At 36.6% G+C, this 24,956-nt stretch overlaps 3 protein-coding genes and 3 pseudogenes across 4 annotated transcripts; 3 read left to right on the top strand and 3 right to left on the bottom strand.

Moving 5' to 3' along the window:
- Window positions 1-4,308: 4,308 nt before the first annotated feature.
- Window positions 4,309-6,473, top strand: LOC126602816 (uncharacterized; annotated as a pseudogene).
- Window positions 6,474-7,545: 1,072 nt separating this feature from the next.
- Window positions 7,546-9,688, top strand: LOC126605560 (cold-regulated 413 plasma membrane protein 4-like; annotated as a pseudogene).
- Window positions 9,689-10,253: 565 nt separating this feature from the next.
- On the top strand, window positions 10,254-12,542 carry LOC126605559 (lysM domain receptor-like kinase 4; annotated as a pseudogene).
- Window positions 12,543-14,704: 2,162 nt separating this feature from the next.
- On the bottom strand, window positions 14,705-15,487 carry LOC126602817 (serine/threonine receptor-like kinase NFP). The gene has a single exon (XM_050269671.1). The coding sequence runs from the start codon at window positions 15,485-15,487 to the stop codon at window positions 14,705-14,707; it is 783 nt and encodes a 260-aa protein (XP_050125628.1).
- Window positions 15,488-15,784: 297 nt separating this feature from the next.
- On the bottom strand, window positions 15,785-16,300 carry LOC126602818 (serine/threonine receptor-like kinase NFP). The gene has a single exon (XM_050269672.1). It carries the CDS (start codon window positions 16,298-16,300, stop codon window positions 15,785-15,787), a length of 516 nt encoding a protein of 171 aa, XP_050125629.1.
- A 2,309-nt stretch (window positions 16,301-18,609) lies between these two features.
- On the bottom strand, window positions 18,610-20,931 carry LOC126605959 (pentatricopeptide repeat-containing protein At5g66631). Of its 2 annotated transcripts, XM_050273416.1 has the most exons (2): window positions 18,889-20,931; window positions 18,610-18,790 (listed from the first exon to the last, which is right to left on the bottom strand). In XM_050273416.1, exons 1-2 carry the CDS (start codon window positions 20,791-20,793, stop codon window positions 18,779-18,781), a joined length of 1,917 nt encoding a protein of 638 aa, XP_050129373.1. In that variant the 5' UTR covers window positions 20,794-20,931; the 3' UTR covers window positions 18,610-18,778. The 2 variants fall into 2 exon arrangements, with proteins under 2 accessions (XP_050129373.1, XP_050129371.1); XM_050273414.1 differs by having other exon boundaries at window positions 18,610-20,930.
- Window positions 20,932-24,956: the final 4,025 nt, after the last annotated feature.

Raw genomic sequence — 24,956 nt, forward strand, 5'->3', positions numbered from 1 at the left:
ACTTTCATTTTACCTATGTTCTGATATGCGTGTATCTTATAATTGATCACTTTCACACACTTACTTAGTATATCTAGTTAAATAAGTTTAGTTTTGGTTTTTAATTATTCACATTTCTTTTTATTAGTATCACTTATGTTGCGCACTTGTCTATGTCACTCTTATGTGACGGCCATCATGCCTTGACTCCTGTCGGGGTGTGTCACCAAACTTGTGAAGTTTGGGCGCTTGTTACTACTATGTGGCTTGTCCATATGTTGCTTGTTTTTTGAAAAATTTCCTCTATGAGGAGGTTGGCTCTGCCTTGTCCAGTTTCTTTTTTCTTATAATTTTTACGAACTTCTTCAATAGCCAACATTGCAGACAATGTATCCATCGTTAATTCCACTTGACCATAAGTCATGAAAGTAACTACATTTTCCCAAGAATTTGGGAGGCTACCAAGAAGAACACTAACTTGCATTTTACCAGAAACTAGATGGCCAGCATTAGCTAAGTCTTTTTCCATTACCTCTATTCTAGTAATATGATCGACCGTAGAATCAGTTTCCTCCATTTTTGTCCCATTGTATTTCTCAAGCAATAACTGAATGTACATTTGAGATTTAGGGCCATACTTCTTTTCAAGTACATCCATGATTTCTTTGGCCGAATCATATTCTTCATAGAGAGGTATTAATTTAGCTTCCATATAATTGAGAATTGTGGCCTTAGCCAACTCATTATCTTCCACCCATTTATTATAAACTTGAGAGGGCCCAAGGGGTCTCTCGTCCTTGATAGTGTACAAAGTCTTGTCATGGCTTAAAAGATAAGTGATCCTTCTCTTCCATATTCGATAATTAACGTTGTTCAACCTCTCTATTTTAAATACTTCGGATTTGGAAGATTTAATTGCCATAGCTCAGAAAATTACAAAACAAACACAATACTTAACACAAACTTAAGTACAAATACTACTAGTGTACTTTTAATTATTACACGCCACAAATACTAAATGTTCTTAATAAATTAAAGACTAAAAAGTTAAAATAAAATAAAATAAAAGATAGAGACTTATTTATTTTTAGTAGCAGATACCGCATGCACTCACAGAGGCTTTGTTCAATCAGTGAAAGACGAGTACTTGTTTAAGCGATCACATCGATAGAAGGCTCGTTGATTTCTTGCTTATCTACTAGGCCAGAAGTGATAAATTATTTCTCTATTTTTGTGCAGAAAAGCAGCACCTTCTCGTCAATGGATTCTTTTTCAATTCTCAATGGCCTTGGTCCCCTTAAATTTCTTGTTGTTAAAATTTCTCTTTGTGCCAAATCAGGATATATAAAACCGTAACAAGTATTATATTGATCCAAATGATTGAGCACTCAAACTCTTGGATCCCTAAAATTAAACCTTTACTTCCACTTTCGGTCTTTGTGACTGTTATTCAAAGTAATCCGCAAATCAACCTTATGAGTAAAATTAATAGGGTAAATGAGATTAATAAAACTTGAATTTGGTTTGATTGTAACACCCAAACGAGTAGGAAAGGGTTCCAATTGCAACTGTCCCGAATTTTGCCTAGAGGAAGAGCCCACTTCAAAGAATCTGTTGACAATTGACTTTGTGATAAACACCAATCTCGATTATTGCACTTCGCTTTTTCACATGCACTATCAAAGTGCTCAGAACCAAAAAATTTTCTATATTTTATTTGTTGCCCACTTGAAGCTTCCCCAAAAGAAAATTCTTTTTTTTTCAAAGCAATTCCCTTCTTCTTCTTTATTTTCGAAGCACTTTCGATGAAAAAAAAAAATAGGTTCCTCTTTCTGCTGTCTCTGGAAAAACTTTGTTATGCAGCCCCGTAAATAATCTCAAACAGCATAGACAATTCTTCTTAGAGGATAATGGTGTTGTCAGCGTGGTTTATTACCACGAGAGCACAAGACTGCTGCTGGAGGACTTGACCACAGTGGGAGAACATGATCACGCTGCTGAGTGTTATGAATCGGTGGGATGCTGCGGTGAGTCCACGGTGGAAGGTGAGACCACAACAAAGGCAAAGGGCATGAAGGGCTTATTTTTCAAGCCAAAAGTCACGAGTTCAAATTTGGATTTGTAGTAATTTGATAGCAACTTTAAATCAAACTTGATGGTGCAAGTAAATCCCTTAGGCTTAGTGACCAAAGTGTGGGAAATCGATCAGCATTTGTAGTTTCAATTTCTTGTGCAAATTCAGTTTTTGCAGCCAGCAATGTCAACTGGAATGGGTTTTCTGAGGTTCTAATAAGATTTAATAAACCCTCTGGATGTAATTCGTTCAAATTCTGATAATGGTAATTATATTCGGGGAGTTAACATAGTGAATTTGAGCGCTTAAATGGTTCAATGGCAGATTGAGTTTTGTTCTCTGCCGAATGAAATGGTGTGGGGGAAAATAGTTTGAATTGTTGGGTTAATTCAGGCCTAGGTTCAAATGAGTTTAGGATGGGATTTTGAACAGGCTATAATGTTTAAACGATTGGGTATTTTTGTGAGTTTTGGATTCTGCGAGAAAATTCTCAAAAGCCGATTCTGAACTTTCTTTCAAAATCAGTTCAAAAGCCGATTCTGCGAGAAAAATACCTGCTCAACAAGTAAGATATTTTGCATTGAAGCCAAGATTGCAAAGACTTTTTATGTCATCCAAAACTGCTTTGTTTATGAAATGGCATGCCGAGGAGCGTATTAATGATGGTGTGCTAAGGCACCCTACTGATATACCTGCATGGAAAGCTTTTGATGCTAAATATCCAGATTTTGCTAGTGGAATTCGTAATGTCAGACTTGGTTTAGCATTAGATGGTTTTAGCCCATTTAGAACAAAGGTTCCAGATGGTTATGCTTCTAATATTTCTCGACATGTACACATGAAGGAGCGGAGTATTTGGGGTCTTAAGAGTCATGATCATCATATATTAATGCAACAATTACTTCCTATAGCAGCACGCAGAGCTTTGCCTAAGAACGTTGTTGAAGCATTGATTGAGTTCACTAATTTCTTCAGACAACTTTGCTTAAAAGTGAATGTACAGTCTGATCTGGAACATATTCAAGAGCGAATTGTGCATACACTTTGCCATTTTGAGAAGATTTTTCCAATGTCTTTCTTTGATGTAATGGAACATTTGCCTATCCATCTAGCTAAGGAAGCATTGGTTGCTGGGGCTGTCCAATTTAGATGGATGTATCCTATTGAAAATTGTAGTTGTAATTTTTATTATATTAACTATTTTCATTAGATGATATTTTAATTATATTACACATAGGTACTTATTAACACTTAAGTGTTATGTGCGTAATCGTGCGCATCCTGAGGCCTCAGTTGCCAAAGGTCGCTTAATGGAAGAATGCATGACTTTTTACATCATCACTTTGGCTAATGTACCTATCCAATTTGCACGAAGATATAAAGGTTATGCCATTAATGGCTCCAAATTTCATACGAAAGAAAGTGAAAAAAGTAGAACCACTCAAAATTCTGGTGTTGTATCGAAAGTTGACACTATGAGCTACGCTACTGTTAAGGACAAAAAGCCTTGCTCAAGTGATGTCACCTATTATGGAGTGTTGAAAGATGTGGTTGAAATCCGATATACCAATACTTTGAAATTTGTTTTGTTTAAGTACAATTGGGTTGATGCAGTTGGTGGAATGAAAGAAGATGAGTTTAGATTCACATTAGTGAATTTTAATCATCTGTTATACAAAGATAATGTTGTGGGGGACGAGCCTTTCATTTTAGCATGAGATGCAAAGCAAGTTTGTTATATACAAGATCCATTTGATTCAGATTGGCATGTTGTTGTTAATGTGACTGTAAAAGATCTATTTGATATGCGTTCAAAGGATTCTTCCCACACCCCAACAATAGTGCCTCAAGTAGAGCTCTATGCACCCTAACAATTGGATGAAACTGTATTTATGAATGATAAAGATGTTGGTTGGGTCAGGGAAGGAATGGATGGAGCAACCGTAGACACAAATGTTAAAGAAGTTGATGATCCTCCTGAAAATGAGATGGAAGAATGATTGGCCATATAGTGTATTAGTTAATGATTATCTTAGAAATTCTTGTTATCATGTGACACTATTTTGGAAATTCTAATTATATTAGTTACTTTATTACTTCTATATATATAAATATGTTAGATTAATAATCGTGCACATGGAGTAGCATTTGATAAGGTACTTGGTAGGTACTCGGTTACATATTATGAATTATTTACATCAATCTTTTATGATGATTCATCGTGTGTATATACTAATTTTTTAGTACAACAGAAAATGGCACCAAAGAGGGGAAGAGGCAAAGCAATGGAGGAATTGATTCCCCCATCTCCAATGGGAGCTAAAAAGGGTAGTTCACAAGCATGACCATCTCAGCAGCGTGGACAAAGTTCAAATCAGCCTCAGTTATGTAGGCCATCTTAGCATATCACATTGAATCAAACTCAACAACAGCCATCGATTACAAGGCGTACACAATCTCAATTAGAGACACAACTACAACAAAATCCATCTGCCTCTAGTTGTGAGAATGAGCCTTTGGCAACTCCATTAAACGAAACAGGTTTGCAATGCTAAAGGACCATTATTTTTTCTAGTTTTTTATTCTATCATTCAAATTATATTTTGCTTATAATGAATAATTTATAGGTGAAAATCAATCTGAAGGTATTAGGAAAGGTCGAGGAGCTGCTCTTTCTATCTCAGAATGGGGAACTGGAACAAAAGTTCATATTGATTTTGATTTTAAATGGAAGCCAATAAAAGAAAATGCAACTAGGTTTAGTGGACAACTTGGAATTATAGCAAGAAATGGTCAAAATGTTCCTCTAACATATGTTTCATGGACTGAAAGGCCTGATCATGTATTAGATGATACTTGGAAAGAAGTCACGGTAAACAACACTTACAAAATTTACTAATTTTACTCAGATGCACAAGTCTTCATTTCAATAATAATTATCGTCTAATAATTACAAGATAACACAGATGTCCCTGATGCATATAAATTTCATTGCTTAAAAGGTTATTGGCAATAGATGGAGGGATTGGAAGTGTCGGGTTAAGCAAAGATGGTATGACGCATACTTGACCGATGAAAAACATTTATCCTTCACTCCTCCTCAAGTCACTACAGATCAATGGAAGACACTAGTAAAGTATTGGGGCCTCCCTAATGTAAAGGTAAATTAGGAAAAATTACATTTTAAGTTTATAATAGTGATGAATTATGGTTTCTTTAAACATGTGTAGGAATATTCTGAGGCAAATAAGGCTAATCATGCACATGGAGGTGCTCCTCATTGAACTGGTCGTACTTCATTTGCTCAATTGAAACATGAGGTCAGAACACTTGTTTTGCAGTCAGTAATAAGTGATAATAATTAACAATAGTACTAATACTAATACAAGCAGTGGGATGTATATATATACACACACACACACACACCATGCTAGAAAACTGGAATGGTATAATTTGTACCAGGTCCAATTTGAATACGACATGCTGGAATGCTGGAAAGTTTTTATTTTCTCCATTTAACAATTTTCATTACTAACTTGATTAAACATCGTGTTCTCTTAAGATGAGAGAGAAGGGAGAGAAAACGGATCGGTTGACCATGTTTATAAAAAAAAGAACAAAGAAAACAAAGAATGATGACAAAGAACTTTTCGATGAGGAAAGTGGCCGCATTATTGTAAGTATCAGTTAGTTTATATATTTTTCACTCGAAGTAAAAACTTTGCATATTCACATCGTTTTGATTAGTTGGGTTGTGCATTATTTTTATCTTTTGGTCATTTGAACTAGTTGGGTCATGTTTTGTAGAATCAATTTAATCAATGCTTGGAAGAAAGTGAAGAGCATGAGCAAGACGAGGATTATCGAGATGAGGTGTTTACTAGAGTTATGGGACCTGATGCATATGGACGTGTTTGCATGTATGGAACAGGTATAACTCCATCTCAAGTGTTTTGTCAAAGTTTAAGATCTTCCAATGTTAATGAGGACACCATACGAGAAGAGGTAGAAAGACAATATAAGACTAAATAGATGATCTTAAGGCTAAGCATGAATATGAAATTGAAGATCTTCGATCCAAGTATAGTGAAGTCAATTCGAAACTCCATCTCGTGATGACTCATATTGGTTTCCATGTTAACACATCACCAAGCGGAAGTGGGCAAGTATATACATTCGAATGTGATTTTGTTCTCTTTTCAATTTATTAGAATAAATTAGTGTGAAAATTTGAGCAATTTTGATTTCTATTTGTCGTGTTGGTGTTAAATATAGGCTCCAAATACATCAAGCCATCTACAAGAAACATATGGGAGTAATGAGCAGCAACCTTAGTTAGACCCAGAAGCATAGAAACAATTGCTTTCATAAAAGGTTTGTAAAGAAAACATTATACAAAAGATTAAACTTTTAATTGACACATGTTATTGATGGCTGTGTAATTCTTATTTTTCAGGTTTGCATGGAGATTGTGATGAAGAGTCTTGATCATAATTAAACTCTTGAATATGTTGGAGCATATTTGAAATAAAAAAAAATATGTTCATAACTTTTGAGACAAGATTATTTATATTTGACTCTAGTAGGATTATATGTTTTGGGATATGTGGATGGTGTACTTTCAATGTTATTAGGAATTCTAAAAGCATAGTTCTTTGATTCATATATTATTTTACTTTTGAACTTGAGATGATTGTGAATAAGATTATAAATTGCAACCCAATCTTTCATTGAACAAATATCATTTCCAACCATTTTGTATTTTTTAAAAAAAAAAAATTGTAGGGATAAAAGCATTTACAACGTGTCAAACATGTCTCAAATATTTTGTTTAATTCCACCATCAAAGCAGTAGCGACGCTAACTATTGTGTCGCAAAGCTGTCGTAAAATAACTTTGCGATGCTTGAAATGTATCGCAATAAGTTGTGAAAACTTTTGCAACATAGGTTTGTTGCGATGCAATCACAAGCGTCGTTAAAACGCATAAACGATGCTTTCATGAGTTTACACGACGAGGTTTTAGCGTCGTATTTAGCAAGTTTTTTTGTAGTACTTTAGTCTTGATCATTGATTCTATTTGATTTATTAATCCAATGGCTTAATACAAAAAATGGAGTTTAAGAAACTAAAAATAGTATGTGAAAATCTGTAACTTAAAAATATTAAACCACTAAAAAATTAATATAATTATAATACATTGCTGAATTTAACGTGCGTTCAAGAATTTGAAGAAATTTATTGTGTGAAATATGAACCACTAAAAAGCTTTCTTCGTGATTTTGGACCAGATTTGGTGGTAATAAGGCTGCATCAACGGAACATGCGGCATTTGAACAAAAAACAAAACACGAGGCCCAAAAAACAAAGAAAAAAAATGAAAAACTATTTAAGGGAAAATATTCGACCAAAACAAAAGCGAAAGGGAATATTCGAGCACTCTCGAAAGAAAAATATTCGACCAAGACAAAAGCGAAAGGAAAATAGACCAAGACAAAAGCGAAAGGAAAATAGACCAAGACAAAAGCGAAAGGCGAAGACGAAAACATGTCGCGGAAGCATGCCCGGCACGTGGAATTCAACCATCGTTAGGCAGCAAAACACGGGTTTGCTGGATTGGCGGCTGCTGCTTCAAAAGTTTCCGACCCACCATTCCGTTCCAGTCCACGGACTCCACAGAAACCATGGAGAAATAATGGTGGAAAAAAATTGAATTTTTAGGGAGAATATGGACATGGGGTTTGCTGGATTGGCGGCTGCTGCTGCAAACGTTGGATTTGGAGAAGCAGAAGATGGATTTGGATCGAGCGCGAGCAGGGCTCGAGCTGCCTTTCAATGGGGTGGAACCGTCTTTGCCTTGTGAGTCACTTCACTACTCAAAAAATCAACTTTTTCATTCTTTTACAGTTTTACTTTGTATTCAACTGTCCCGGCTGGTTGAAATCTGGAAACCCAATTCATGAATTCGAATGTTACTTCCATTGCTTGCAGTATTAGTTAGAATTAGTGAGACGTTGTTGATTTTGGTTTGCTTGGATTGGATGCATGTGGTGTAAAAGGATGGCTATGTGTTGTTAAACTCTCAAGATTTGGACTTTGTTTCCATATTTGGACTTTGTTTCCATATTCTACTTATCATATGATGAATCGATGATTTGGATATTTTGAAATTGCAGCTCCTTTTAACTATCTGTTTAAATTCTGTATTGGGTTTGATAAATTAAACTGGAAGAAGAAACATATGAGAAAATCCTGTGAAATTTCTAGTTGAGTAATTGATGACAGAGCAAAGTAATTACCTTTCTTCCTATTATTTTTCAGTTTAAATTTATTAGTTTGTTTTGAGTGGCCCTGACCACGAGTATTTTGGTTTTCGTCTAATTCCATTGTTGTCACTGAAGTTTCGCGAGTCACATTTATGAGTATGATAGATTGATAGGTCATTAGAGAATGTTAAAGTACCTGTGAAAGTAAAATCTGTAATTTGTACTTAAATTTGACTGTTGTGACATTTTTTATTGTAACTGATAGATACTTGATACATTGAGATATATTTTCGATCAAATCGTTACCTTGTCTGATAGATTTTGTATAATGGCTTGAATAGCAAATTTTTCTCTTTTATTCCTTTGGATCAAATTTTGTTGTCTATTGATGTGTTCTTTGTTTCACTTTACAATTTACCAAAACTTCATATGTCCAGGGTTAAGGTTTCCAGTACAGGCGTTGTATTGTTTGTGACTGCTACTTGATATTTGTCAATGATGATCACCTTTTCTCGAGATTCAATTTCTACCAAAACCTCTTTCATCAATGAGGTCTTCAGAAGGAAACTTTAGATAGACTACATTTGATTCCATCTTATTTTGACATGTCAACATAGCTCTTAGCACAGTAATTAATTCCCCGAATCCAACATTTTTTTGTACAGAATTTTGTTAATCTTGAACCGAGCAGGGCGGAGATCAGCCATGCAAAGTAACTTTCTTGTACTGTACTTGTTTACAAGCTTCCCAACAGTGTTGTTCAAAATTTTGAGGTGCTTACTGACCATTTCCTTTCAAATTTCCATAACTAATATGCCCACATATCCATCAAACTTACAAATCGAAGTATGCAGGGGGCAATTCGGTTATTGGGTTTCCTTTCTGGCTGTTGCCGCAAACCTCTTCTTTCCTCAAACTGTTCCAGGTATCTTTTTAATCTTGACCATGACGTACTTCTTGACTTATGTCTATGATATGATTGTATTGTTATTTTAGATTTTCGTTTTCTGATGATTATATGTGTGCAGTTTCTCGTTTTCTCTTGTTTGTCGTCACACCTGTCTGGGTCGCTAACGGACTGCGTGATAGTATCGTGGGCTGCATCTTTTGTCTAATACTCGGAGTTTCGCTGGTCATAACAGAGATACGAGGAATCGGAGGTTTTTGTAACTGTCAATGTAATTTTCATTGCTTTGCTTATTGTCTTTGTATAGGATTTATCTTCTTCTTTACAATATTGTATCTATGCTCAGAAACTTGGTAGAAAAGGAGAAGATGTAACATGTATTCTAGATCATTTATTGGCTTGTTTAGAAGGCTTGTTCCGAACTCAACGATGTTTATGAATATTACTGAACAGTTCCATTGCAGATGCCATATCTACTTAGGCCAGATATATTTGATTGTGTTCTTACTGTAAATCAACATAAAGCACTAATACTTTGAAAATCTTTTACATCTATGTTGGCAAAGTTTCTGCCGTGTGAAATGCAGATTTGGAGAGTTGGACCTTATGTTGAATAAGAGTCTAATTGCCCGTCTGATACATCATATACAGGAGGAATTATTGGGTATAATTTGGGCCGTGTCACGTGATAAGGAAAACACTAATAGAATACGATAGTATATGTATTTTGTCACACGAGGATTTGAAAATCATAACAAGTATTTAATTGTTCTTGAGTGCCTTCCTAGCCAATGTTGACAACTCCCAAAGATGAGTATTATAACACAAACCTACTTTTCTCAATAAGAACAGAAAGAAAAAAAAAAAAAAAAACCTTTTTTTAATACTAACTAAAGATTGACTCCACTTACAGATCATATTCTGAAGATTAAAAAGAAGTGTTCAACCAGACAATTCTTCTTAAATCCACCCTGCTTTCTGCATAAATTGTGCTAACAATTCACCATACAAAACTCCATGTTAGTGATATTGGAATTATATACCAAATCTTTCTATGCATTTTTGTCTTGACAGAACAACTCCAAATCATTCAATTCAAGAAAAATGGATATGCCCCATCTCATATCTGCTACATTTCTCACCATTTTTTGTTGCTCTTGTTTGATTTTTGCTCAGCAGCCTTACGAGGGACAGACCTTCACGGATTGTTACAACCCAAAAACTTACTCAAAATCTGTTCTTGGCTACACCTGCAATGGAGCAAGCAAGAGTTGCGAAACATTCCTCACCTTCAGATCCCGGGCACCTTACAACATGGTCTTTGCCATCTCCAATATGCTGACTTCTGACGTGTCTCAGCTGGCAGAGACAAATTTGGTTTCTGAGAAGCAACGTTCGAAACCAACAAGTTGGTGATTGTTCCGATTACTTGCTCCTGCTCAGGTGAGTACTATCAGATAAACACGTCTCATGTTGTTGTGAAGGTCGATACGTTTTTAATTGTTGCGAATAACACATTGCCAGGCCTTTCGACATGTCAAGCTATGCTGAACCAGAATAGTAATCTAACTGCAGAAAACTTGTACATTGGTGATAGACTCATTGTTGCTCTTAGATGTGCTTGTCCCACAAAGAACCAAACTGACCTAGGTTTCAAGTATCTTTTGATTTACTTAATCGCTCAAGGTGATTATGTTTCATTGATCAGCACGAGATTTGGCTCGGATACAGGGAGAACTCTTGAAACTAATGGGCTCCCTTCACCACACTTTTATTTCCTTTGAAAAACCCTCCAAACAGTTCTCAAACCGTAGAGCCTCCCACATCATCACCATCACCTCCAGCAATACCTCCACCACCCTCCAATAACTCAAACAAAACATGGGTTTACACCCTTTTTGGGGCTCTTGGCGGAGGCGGACTTGTATTGGTCATAGGTGACATTATCTTCTGCACATTCTTCCGTGGAAGTACTAAGAAGGGTTTTGATCCAATTATTGCCTCAGAGAGCTTTGAGCCGCTTGAAAAACCACAAGGGAAAAAGGTGGAGGAAGAGGTCTCGGGACTTTTTAGAGGCTTATCTGGCATAGCTCAATCCCTCCAAGTTTACAAATTTGAGGATCTGCAACGCGCAACAGGTGGTTTTAGTACTGCTTATATGGTTAAGGATCTGTTTATCGTGCCAAAATTAATGAGGATTTGGCAGCCATTAAGAAGATGAATGGAGATGTGTCCAAAGAGATAAATTTACTAAAAAAGGTCAGCCATTCTAATCTCATTCGCCTCTCTGGCGTTTGCTTTAATGATGGACATTCATATCTTATCTACGAGTATGCTGTCAATGGACCATTAAGTGATTGGATCTACTACAGCAGCAATCACGGGAAGTTCCTGAATTGGACACAAAAAATACAGATTCTGCTGGATGTGGCCTCAGGGCTTCACTATCTCCACAGCTTCACCACTCCTCCCCATGTCCACAAGGATGTAAAGAGCAGTAACATTCTTCTCGACAGCGATTTCAGGGCCAAGATCGCAGACTTCAGTCTAGCAAGGTCAACAGAAGCACCGGAAGGTGAGTTTTCTTTGACAAATCACATTGTCGGAAAATAGGCTACATAGCTCCTGAGTACTTGGAAAATGGCTTGATATCCACAAAGCTTGATGTCTACGCATTTGGCGCTCGCAGGCTGGAAGTACTCACTGGAAAAGACGTTGCTATGTTTTACAAAAAGAATATTTGCTTGTCTGATGTAGTATACTCTCTGCTTAACAACGAAGATGGAGGGCAGAGTTTGAAGGAGTTCATGGATCCCTTCTATGCAAAAGAGTTATCCTCCAAAACTTTCTCTTTTCGTGATCAAACTGATTGATAATTGCTTGAAAAGAAACCCTGCTGCTCGCCCGAGCATGGAGGAGATGGTGCAATTTATGTCAAGAAACATGAGCAATTCACTGGGGAATTGTCAAGCAACATCTCAGGCTATCAAACTTTAGTGGGAGTTCTTAGTAGCACCGAAACTGGAACAGGATCTCATTCAACTGCTTAGTTTAAAGCTAGATTTTATTTAATCTACTGCTCTTCTTTCTCTTTTCCCGGTTCAGATTCATCTGCTGCTACTGTGTATAAATTATGGGAAATTCTTCGGATATGCAGCAGTAAAAAGCCTCGGGCAAATTTCTAGAAGAACTAAGACAATGACTGGAAGAAATGTTTTGACCAAGAAAATTGACCTGTTTCTTGCAGAATTATATTTTTAGGAAATTCTCTGTGCAGAACGTCCATTTATTAATAAAGAACGGCCATTCATTGATAATGAGGCAATGTCGTTGTAGCGAACAAAACACAGCAAAGCTGGATTATTAATATGGCCTAGTCAATAGTGCTACTAATCATATGATTCTCCCTTACATTCCTACCCTAAACTACCTTAATTAATGAGTTACTGCTCCTTTAAATAAGATTAAAGTTTCAGTATGAGTTGAATTAGGGTCCCAACCAGGGCTTATTTTCTGGTAAAATTCCATTTGATAAGCCTAATTAGTCAACATAAGTACAAAAATTCGATCATTCAAAACAATTAGAACACGGCAATGCTGATGTTGCAGACATAATCATTGCCAAGTAGTACAAAACTTCAAGACTTTAAGCTTCTCTGCCAAAATTCCTCACAGAAAGTTGTAACTTGATCATGGATTGCTCTATGTTCATGCTCTTAATTTTATTGTTGTTCATTCCGAAACTCAAAGCTCAAGTTATTTAGGAAACTCAGCTTCTGATTGTATTGAAAATAAGGGAACAAGCCCATCCCCAGCTTTCCTGTGCAGCTGCAATGTAAAAAAGCAGTCCTGCAAGGCTTTCCTGATTTTCCACTCTCAACCCCCTTATGATTCTGTCTCTGCCATATCGAACCTCACAGCTTCAGACCTGTCCGAGCTTGCACAGATCAACACTGTCTCGGACCATACTCTCTTGCTTCCACAGAACAAAGAGGTGATTGTTCTGGTAGTATGTTCTTGTTCAGGTCAGTACTACGAGGCCAAAGCCCTTTATATCATTCCACCTATACACCACACGTATTTACGATAGCAACTCAGACATATCAGAGTTTGTCTACTTGTATTGCTCCCATGCAAGAGAACAATTACAGTGCATTAAACTTGTTGTCCGGTATGAAGTTAGAGGTACCGCTGAGATGTGCTTGTCCTGCAAGCAACCAAACTGCCGATGGTACTGAATTTCTAATGACTTACTTGGTCAGCTTGGATGATTCAGTCCCTAAAGTCAGTAAGAGATTTAATGCAAGTGTAAAGAGTGTAGCTTATGCAAATGGGTTTTCAGAGGATGATACTCCTTTGTTAGCATTTACACCGATTCTAATTCCACTGTTGGTAGAGCCTTGAAGCTCTCAACCCAGGCACCGCCATTCCTTTCTCCTCCGCTTACTCATATTCATGGAATTAGAAGATCTAAGAATGTATGTGTTTGGGCTGAAGTTGGAATTGAAATTCTTCTGCTAGTTCTCTGTTTGGTTATCTATGTGGTCTTCTTTTGCCGCCAGACAAAGGGTTCTTAAAAGAATACAGAAGGAAACAAGAAAAGGGCACTGCTGGAAGACAATTTTTACCATTGCTCAAATTGATGTTTGGTTGAGAGTCTTCAAATATGAAGAGTTGAAAGGTTCTACAGAGGATTTCAGCAAAAAGAACTGGTTGGGGTGCTCTGTGTGTCAGGGGTTTCTCAACGGAAAAGTGCTAGCCATAAAAAAATGAGCAAAGATATGACTGAGTAGGTGAAGTTATTGAAAAAGATCAACCATTTCAATCTGATTAGACATTTGGGTGCATGTGAACACGATGAGGATTTGTACCTAGTGTACAAGTTCATGGAAAATGGTTCATTACGAGATTGGCTCAAGAAAAACAGTTGTCCAGAAGTTCAGAGTTAGAATTATAGGATTCAGATTGCTTTGGACATTGCAAATGGGCGTCATTATCTGCACAACTTCACCAGTCCTGCTTATGTACACAAGGATATTAGCAGTATGAATGCTCTACTCAACAAAAGTTAAGGGCCAAGATTGCAAATTACAGTCTCCCGCGGTCAGTGGAGAAGCAATCAATTGGGAATTCATCTATGAGGTATGCCAGCGTACCAAAATGTTACATGGAAATGGAATAAACGGAATATGGATTGGTGACCCTGCGATTGATATCTATGCCTTTTGGGGTTTTCTGCTGGAGTTGGTAACAGGAAAAGAAGCTCCATTCTTGCAGGGTGGAGTGGAAGCAATAATGTTACTACCTCAAACCAATGACAAGAGTTTTCTTGTTATCTGTTTGGTGAGTAAGAAAATGAGGGAAAGCATTACGACATAGTACTTTCTTTGCCAGCCCTAATCAGCATGTTTGCACTGGAATGACTACTTTGACAATGCTAACTGGTTCTAACTCTGAACTTGAAGGGTTATGCATTGTCTTAGAGGATGACTGAGCAAGTACCGAGAGGTGAAAGACGACTTCTGTCCATTTTCGGCCTTGCCAAAGCCTTTTCTTGAGTGCATATCCATGCCAAGGCTGCCAAACTCAAAGCACCATCAATAGAATAGCGATTATCCAATTTCAGATCCATCAACTTCATAATCGTATCCACTCTCTCCTCTTCAAGCCTCAAACCCTCCCTTATTTCCTTGCACAACATTACATTTACTCCATTATCTTTTGTTTTCAAGGCCTTCTTTCCTGAGAGCAACTCGAACAGAAGGATCCCAAATGCGAAGACATCCACTTTCGCCATTGTAGGGTCTGCAACAGTTCTAGCCATTGAGAAATTTGCTAGCTTGGCCTTGAATTTGGAGTCCAGAAGGATGTTCTTCGACCTGACATCCCAGTGAACAATGTTCGGTTGCGTGTGATCATGCATGCAGTGCAGACCACTCGCAACATCTAAAGCTATGTGTATTCTTTGGCTCCAACTGAGGCAAGGCAACGCAGAGCTTGATGATGAAGAGGCTGCAGAGTTGTGGTGCAACCCCTTGTCAAGTGAACCGTTCTCAGCATAATCGTAAACCAAGAACCACTGACTCCCACCTGTTTCGCACGAAGTGCCTAACAAGCTCACCAGATTCACATGATTCACTCTTTGGAGGATATTCAGCTCCTCCTTGATATCGCCCTTGGTTTGCTTCACAGCCAAATCCTTCCCATATATATTGCCCTTGTAAATTGAACTCCCAATTCGACAATGCTCGTCAAGGTTCATGGTTTGCCTTCATTATCATTTCCTTTTCATACGTGCTTAACTTGCCTATATACTGGGAAATCCCGGAAAGTAGCTTATCCTGATTGATTTCAGGCTCATAATTAATGACCTCGAAAATTTCCCACCTTTTCTTTGATAACTTACAAGTATAGACCACCAGTGCTGCTAAAAGTGCAATCAGTAAAGCAACTAATGAGCTCTTGATAGCAATGTGGATCCGATGATCTTTGGATGAGTTTCGTTTGGGAGAGTGAGGATGAGGAAGAAGCGGAAATTGTGGCAATTGTGACACAGGGATCAACACGGGAGAGCCTGCTGCGGCGCTGCTAGTATGTCAAGAACTGAGCTATCAAACTTGTTACTCACATTGAAGACATCATCAATGGACTGCCACACATAAGTAGCGAGAAATTTGACCCCTGCATTGGAATGAGCTTTGGAGGGGCACTTGCAGAACAAGGGGAAGATTATATCAGAGCCAGGCATCACGTCAGTGGGATTCAAACCGAGATTCAAGTCCTTCACCGCGCAAAGGTTGGTGAGGTTTTCCAACAAAGTGGCTGGTACGTGGAAATAAGTGTCACCTCTGTTCATCCTGTAAGTCACATTGGCAAAGTAGTGGTTTCCGGTGAAACCACAGTTGATAGGTATTAGTAAGGGCTGTCCCGGAACCAACTGGCCGTCAGCGGAGACTTGTTTATTCGCTTTTGAAACCGATGAGCGACTAACACCGAAGACATCAGCTATGGATCCAAGATCCTTGTAGCTTTGTAGCTTGGGGGCTGGGAAATGTACGTGACATATGCTTGACATGAGGTAGGGGAGTCTGCAGAGCATGAAAAGTCAGGGCCTGTGGTGGGTAGCAATGCAGATGCAAAGTTGCTGCTCGAAAACGATACGAAAATTAGGAGAAAGATGACCTCCATTGGTGTTGTTGCAACTTCAACAGCTAGAGTTGCAAGAAAAACAAATGAATTTGTGCTTGATTCTGATGAATGAAGAATTACAAGGAAAACAGGCCTTTTATAGACCTGAGTTTTTGACAATTTTTCAGTTGCTGACATGGCAGTTCCTCAGCTATGAATTTGTACTTGAATATCTCATTGCATCTTGAAATTGATGATAAATTCGATAAAAAGATTAGAAACTTGATTAGGATTAAATCATGCTTAAAATAAGAAGTTAGATATACTTGTCGTTATCCGGCCTGGCTAATGAGTATTTGACACTAGTCAAACAGAGGATTAGTCATTAATTTAAGTTTAATACATGAGCCCATGATTGAAAACGGCAAAATAGTTTCAATCTTGCCAATTCTTAATGGCTGCCTTCATTAACCCCACAAATTGTGCATGAGATTTCTATTTTTTTTTATAAGACAAAAATATTTATAATATGATAAACTACTCTAACGCATTAAATAAGCGGTATAAAATGGATGCCAAAAACGTATGTACTATTTTGACAAGGCTAATTATATTAACACCCTACAAATTGTTGAATAAACCCCACAAACTTAATACACCTCACATTTGCTTTTTTACTTAAAAATTATCTTAATACACCCCACTTACTTTCCCATAATACCCCCACACCCCACATTCTTAATATACATCTTATATTTTGTACATACACCCCACATTTTCTTTACACCCCACATTTCTCAAATCTTATAACACTCATTTTTAATTTTCAGGGATTGAATCTAACCATATGAACACTAAAAGATGAATATGAATATAGAAGTTTAAATAATGCAGCAAACGCAAGATTAAATAATTATCGATGTCATCGAAATCACTAAAACAATGAAAACTATGAAGTCTTACCTCATGTGAAACTCCTGAAACATCGATTTCGTGTTCCATTCGTCAAAAATAATTTTTCTTAATCAACATGTTTGATAGTTGAGAAGATAAATAATACGCTAAAAGTGATTTAGGGTGTATTTAAAAATCTTTATTTTTTTTTAAAACCTAATAAGGTCAAAATTGTAATTGCATAGTGGAGTAAATAAGTCATTTAATATTAAATTTTAATGTATGGTGCATTCAACATTTTGTGGGGTGTTAATATAAAAACCCTTTTGACAAACTGTCTTAACTTGCATATTCCAACACTTAGCTTGCCATTCCAATAAGAATACTGAACTTCAATCTCTTTCTCCAAATGTTCGCTCTTTTTTATATGAACTTTAACGAAAAACCACATTTTTACACTAAAAAGTCAATACTAGTACTATTCACTTTACCCTTTATTTTGTCATTATCGTTAAAACTTTAAGCTAGTTTCATTAGTCTTCCTCTTTTTTATCTCTCGCTAACCAGTAGATCGACTTTGCTTCTTAGGAATCGTGACATGTTGGGACTCGTAGTAGTAAGGATGCTCTTTTGCAACCAAATTTGCCAAGTGTCAAGTTTTTATTAGTTAGACAAAGAAGTCACATTTTGAACACATCATTTTGTGTAATAATTTTATTACGTGGTAATTATTTATTGGACGAGTAGTGCACTTTTTAAATACACACCAGGTGTATATTGATCGGTGACGGAACTGAAATTGAGTTTTAAGGGTTAACTTTGCCTGTAGTGAGTCATCTTAAGTTTTAAGGGGTGGAAGCTGACATTGAGTTTTAAGGGTTAATCAATAGCCTTGATTAATATATATTTGTGATCAGAAATTCACCAGAATTTGTTTTCTCAATTTGGAGTGGTCATTGTTCCGGATGATTCGGTGTGAAGGTGACATAGGTGTTGAAATAAAAAAAATTCATTGATCTGGTGTGATTCGATATTAAGCTTGTGCTCGAGTTGGATGGTGCTGATTGAGCTAAAATTCTGGCAGTGAAGAAGAAGAGTAGCAGAAGAAAACAGAGGTTTGGAGCAGAGGAAGGAGACCGCCATTGTTACGACCTGCTAAAATTCTGCAGGCTTCTCAATTAGTTATGGCAACATTTGCTTACGCGTCGTGATTTGTCACCGACTAGATTTGAACTCACGCCGTCGTGCAAGGGCTTAACACCTTTCCACCATTGTGGTAAAGGGCCACTTACGTCCACCCACAGTAGTTGAATGACAATAGCTATACTAAAGTTTTCAGTAGAAACAAATAATCAGACAATGTAAAAGAAAACATGTCTACAAAGCAAATGATTAATTAAGGACATGCGATTTGTCTAATTTCCATCCACTGTGAAGGGAAAAATAAATACCAGTACATAACAATACAAGCGCACACATTTAAGACAGTATCTGTAGTTGTAGATAGTCCTTCACTTCACGATTGCACGATTCAAGTATTCCGCTACATAGTAAACCATTAGTACAAAAACTCTACCCGCCAGCTGATAAGAAACTATTTGAGTAAATAGAAAAAACTTTTGTAAGATCAGCAGAGCTTACCGTCCATAAGTGGCCGCGCAATGTGAGCGGAAGGGCGTCACTTACTTCCTCACAACTCTCTTCCACCGCGGCAGCCTCTCTCCGCTTTCCTTCCTTCCAAAGACTCTTTACAAGCAGCTCTTTTGTGGCGGCGTCAGGCACCAACTTTAAATTCCGTAGGTCTTCAAAAACCCGCCACGCAAGAGCAGCTCTCCCACACTTGCAATATGCTTGGATCAGGACTTTAAACATATAAGCATCTGGCTGAACTCCACTCTGCCTAACCATTGCAAAGAGTTTCTGCACAGTTTTGATGTCCGCATTTAGTGCAAAATGATGCATCAACCCTGAAAACGTCTGGATATCGGGAACAATCCCAGACATAATCATCTCTTCAAGCACATCCAATGCATCAGAATCCCTCCCGCACTTGGTCAATGTTCGTAAAAGAGAGGAATACAGAAGCATCAAATTAAAGTTCGATATAGGGCCACACAGGTTTCTATCATCGTGAAAGACCTTCAGAGCAGCGTCAGCTTCCTTTGAGATACCATAAAAATCAATGATCAACCTGATAGTGCAGAAGGGCAATCTCATTTGCTCAATCCTTATTTTGTTTAATAGTTGGTCAACCAATTCAGAAAGCCTGTGGCGTGCTAAAAGGGTCATCATCCTTTGTACTGTGTAAATATCATGAGTAAAACCCGGCTGACAAGTGACCCAACAGAAAAAACTCCAAGCTGTTTCTGCTGATTTAAAATTCCTAAGAATCTTGCATACTAAACGAGTTGTCCACACAAATTTTGCCTCCTCCAATGCTGATACCTCATCAGAGTTCCATTTTTGCAAGGCATTTGCTAATGATCTTGGGTCTAACCACGGCTTTAACTGAACCCCATTAACATCACCAACTCCACCAACATCACCAGCATCCTCACCACTATCCTCATCGTCATCGTCATCACCATCACCGCTATCAACACAATACTTTATGCTCTTGATTCCCCCATTCGGCAACATTTCTCTTAGAAATTCATCAGTCTCATGAACAAACCCCGCCTCTTGAATCCGTTGCAAAGACAAACGCATAGCTCGCCCGGGCAATATCCCATCAACCCGCATTTCATTAAGTAAATTCTCAACCTCGTCAAACTGTTCAACACCAACACATGCATCTACCAAAACTGAAAACTGGTTCAAAGTTCGCTTTACCCTCATCAAAGGCAGCACATTAAACACCTCCATTGCAGATTTCCACTTCCCAGAACTCACAAGGTGCTCAATCATCACTGTATAAGTCCGACTATTCGGGATTGCCCCTTCTTCAATCATCATACTAAAAACCCTCACCGCCTCCGAGTCTTTCCCCATTTGCGCAAAAATGCGCATCACAATGTTATAAGACTCCACGCACACACGTTTCTCCGAGCTGACCCTATACTCATCCCATGTTTTAACAACTGCCTCGACATCTCCAACTGCAGCCTTCCACTGCATAACATTCATGAAGCTGACGCGAACATTTCGAAACTTCCCAGCATGAACTGCTTCAATGAGGGAATTAAGCTCCGCAGCTCGGCGAGACTTGGCAAGCACGGTGGCCAAGGCATGAACCGTGTTCTGGGTATGATCAAAACGCCGGTTTGATTCGAGAAACTCAACGAGGGAGAGGGCGGAATCGGCGGAGGGGGCGGAACGGAGGGCTTGAGTGACAACAAAGGAGTCAAGAAGCCGGTCGTTTGCGAGCGGAGCGAGAGAGTTTGGGGCGTTGGACCGGAGCTGGAGACGAATGGAATCGATGAGTTTGGCGCGGTGGAGGTAGTGGGAGACCTTGTTGGGAAATAGATCGTGAGCATAGTGGCGGGTTTGTTGCTGGGTGAGGATGTTGATCAGGTTTGTCCTGCGAAATAGCTGCTTGAACTGCATGTCAAAGCGTCGAACAGTTGGTGTGCACGAGGCTATAAGCCATAAGCGAAGGGTTTGGCGGGTGTAAGCGTTGGAGATTTTGGTCTTTTTGGTTCAAGTGCTTGGCGGGAGAACGACTTATTGGAAGCGTTTTCACTCTCTAGGCCGTTGATCTCACATTTCTAGTGGGCCCTAAATTATATTATGACTTTTATTTTAGAAAGAGACTTCAATGTTAAGAGTATTTTAACCGCTAGATTTGATATTTACAACCGTTAGATCTTCTATTTTTTGATCTCATTCGTTCATTTTCTGTATTATTCAATGTTACGTACTATTAAAGAAAATTGTTTTATGGGAGAGATTTTTTCAAAATTACATAGACATTAAAAGTAATAGTTTAACATGAAAAATACTTTGGCTTGGCTTCACGTAAGAAGTCATTATATGCCCATAAATAACAGTTTGATAATGAGATACTTTTGTGTGCATATTAGACTGTTATAAAGGTAATAAGCATCAAAGAAGCCAAATCATTCATTATTATATTCAAGCCAAGAAGTTTATCAAAAAAGAGACCTTGGATGCGGTCCCTAACAATGAATGTTCTTTGATTGAAACCTTGTTGGTTTTCCATTTTTGATCGAAGTCTCTGAAATTAATGTGATAATTTATTTCTATGTACGTTATTATATTTTTTAAATGAAAAATTATAATTTTTAGTTGTTTATATAAATGAGATTTTAAATAAAAAACCATAATTTGTGGGATTAAAAATATTAAAATATAAATATACTATTGTGTGTGTGTGTGTGTGTGTGTGTAAACATGGGTACATTCATCAAAATTATTGTATTAAAACATGGGAACATTCTTCAAAATCACAAAAAAATAATTATAATATTAGGCTTAATAACATTAGTAAATTTCTTCGATTAAACTTGATATTGATACATTTTAAAATCAAAGAAAAAAAATGTGCCCATATAAGTTTAAAAATGGATTAGAAAAAAATTGAATAGATTTTATATAAAAAAAAGGGTACATTTTACATATAACAAATTAGTATATTTAAGATTGAGTACATTTTAAGATTAAAATTTTGAAAAAAGTACATGAATGGGTACATATAATTAGCATGGGTACATTTGGCAAAATAAAAAATGGGTACAAATAAATTTAAAAAAAAATATGTGTACAAATACAAATAAAACTTTAAAAAATATGGGCACAAAAAGAAATTAATATATGGGTACAAATTAAAACTGAAAAGAAAATTAGTACAAATTAAAAAAGGGTTGCAAATTAAAAATTGGTACAAACTAAAACTAAAAATATATGATAAAAATTTAGTCATAAATATAAATATACTAATTGTAACATTTTTAACATTAAATGAATATATTTAGAAATAAAAAAATATTTTATTGTTGAAATAATTAATGATGTTATTAATACCCAAGGACCTTGATCAAAAATTAAAAAAAGAATAGGATTTTAATCAATGGAGTAGGAAAATGAAGGATGAGAACCTAATTTCTCATTTTCAAAAATTAGTCTATCGAACACTGTATAGAGCCCTATTTTAATTTTAATTAATTAATTATTTATTTATTTTTTAACAATAGATAGAGACGGTAAGAAATTCAAACTCGAAACCTTGAATACATCAGAGCAACTCCACCCCTAAAAAAAGCGCCAGCACCCTGACCATTTAATCGACTTAGTGAACAGTGATAGACCTCAATGAACAGTAATAGACCAAATGCATAGGCTTATTATATTAGCACCCCACAAATTGTTGAATAAACCTCACATACTTAATACACCTCACATTTATTTTTTCAATTAAAAATTATCTTAATACACCCCACTTTCTTCCCCATAATACCCTCACACACCACATTCTTAATATAAACCTTACACTTTCTATACACACCCCACATTTTTTATACACCCCACATTTCTCAAATCTTATAACAGTCATTTTTAATTTTGCCGAATGATTTCAAACCATCTAAACTTTATTTTGCCGAATGATTTCAAATTGAATGATTTGAAAAAAATGTTTAGGTTCATTTGAATGTTTTTTCAATATCAATAATAATGATTTTAAAGCTTTCGAAACACCGATTTCGTGTTCTATTCGTCAAAAATAATTTTTCTTAATCAACATGTTTGTAGTTTCGTTGCTTAATCAACATGTTTGTAGTTTCATTACTTAGGGTTTTATTCAACAATGGAGGGTGTGAAGAGTTTTGAGAGTTGAAGTAGATAAATAATGCGTTAAAAGTTATTTTTTTATTATTTTTTAAACCTAATAAGGTCAAAATTGTCATTGCATAGTAGAGTAAATAAGTCATTAATAATAAATTTTAATATGGGGTGCATTCAACATTTTGTGGGGTGCTAATATAAAAAGCCAATGCATATCCACCCCTAAAAAATGTACTGGCACAAATGATCTTCACCCCTACAAAATGCGCTAGCACCCAACCCATTTAAATATTATTAATTTTTTTTAAATAATAATAAATAAATAAAATAGTTTTAATTTCGGCTAGGATTCTTAACCAATCTTGTCACGTCACATATCATTATCCAAACGTACTATTTTGTGAATAGATTTCCGCTAAGATTTTCAATCAATCTCGACGCACCTCATGTCACTATCTTATTTGATGTGTTTAAATAAAGTTCCAAAAATAAATTAGAAATTACATAAAGTTTTAAAAATAAATAAGAAATTACACAAAGTACTAATAATAAATAAGAAATTACATCTATTAATACAAATAAATAATAAATTACATAAAGCACTAAAAATAAAGACGAAATTACATAAAGTACTAAAAATAAATACGAAATTATTCAAAGTCTATGGAGCTAGGATTGTCGTTACTAGGATATGTGTAGCTAGAACCCCCTCGACTTGTTTCCGCATCTCTTGCACACCTCCTTCACACCACGTCTCTTTTTTCCGAAGTCCAAAAATATTTTGAATTTAGAGATAGTCCTACTAGAGGCTTGTTCATAGTGTCACAATCTACTAGACCATCCTTTCTTCTCTAAGCATCTCATTTTCTAGATTAAGTGCTTCTTTAATCATCACGTTCTCTCGATTAACTATTTCTCTTTGTCTCTCAGATGCCACATCATGTCTCTCAGTAGCTGCTAATATTGCTACCATAGCAGCAACTTTTTCCTCATCTCTAGCTGCTTCCCGCGCCATGTTTAGTTCACATTGGCGACCAAGTTCGTCCATATATTTAGTGTAGTCATTTTTGGAAGAACTACATTTTTTCTTTGATGCCTTTTTACCTTAAGGCCTGAGGGATTAATGAGTCGGTTGGGTCTCCGACACTTCTTCAAGCATCCCTTCCGTCTCTTCAAATGTGTTGCCTTCTTGTTCGACCGTGTTTGCCTCTGACAAACTATGTAGACCCATGCCGTGCATGACAACTTCTAGACCGGTTGCCACAATTTTGTATATGGGCCAATCTTTGACAATTTGCCAACATTCCCATCTGGTGAATGATTTGTTTTGGTTCTTCGCATTGTAGAATGCTTGTGCTTGTAGTGTTTATAAATGTGGGATAAGATAGTATTATAAAATGCGGGTGTAACACAAATAAATAAATTAAAATATTGATGTGGATGGAATGCATATAAATAAATAAAAATATTGTCACCTGATCCGCTAAACTTGTCCCACTACGCAGATTACCAAAAGCATGAGAGATGACGTTTTTCCAACAAGTAAAGGATGGGTTGAGTTTTTTCCAACGACCTTGAAGACCTTGACTACTTCTGGCGTCTTTTCCATTTACATCGCAAAACGCTTTCGTAATTTTACTCCACATTTCTTGCTTATCCATCTCATTACTCGTTATCGGGTCATGAGTAGTGTGAACCCAGGATTCACACCAAGTAAGATCTTCGATGAGCTTCCACGTAATCATTTTTTTCTCTCAAAAATTATATGAAAGCTTTGGTAAAAATTGTTGAAAATATTGAAATGTGGTGTAAGGTGGAATATGAGGGTTAGGTATTTATAGGAAAAATAAATAATTTTTTTTTTATCTTTTCTGCATTTTTTAACAATTTTTAATTAATTTTTTTTATCAATTTTAATTTAGGTAATTAATCTGGACCGTTGGATTTGAAAAAGATTCAAATCCAAC

The sequence above is a fragment of the Malus sylvestris genome, chromosome 15, assembly GCF_916048215.2.
Source record: "Malus sylvestris chromosome 15, drMalSylv7.2, whole genome shotgun sequence".
NCBI lineage: Eukaryota > Viridiplantae > Streptophyta > Magnoliopsida > Rosales > Rosaceae > Malus > Malus sylvestris.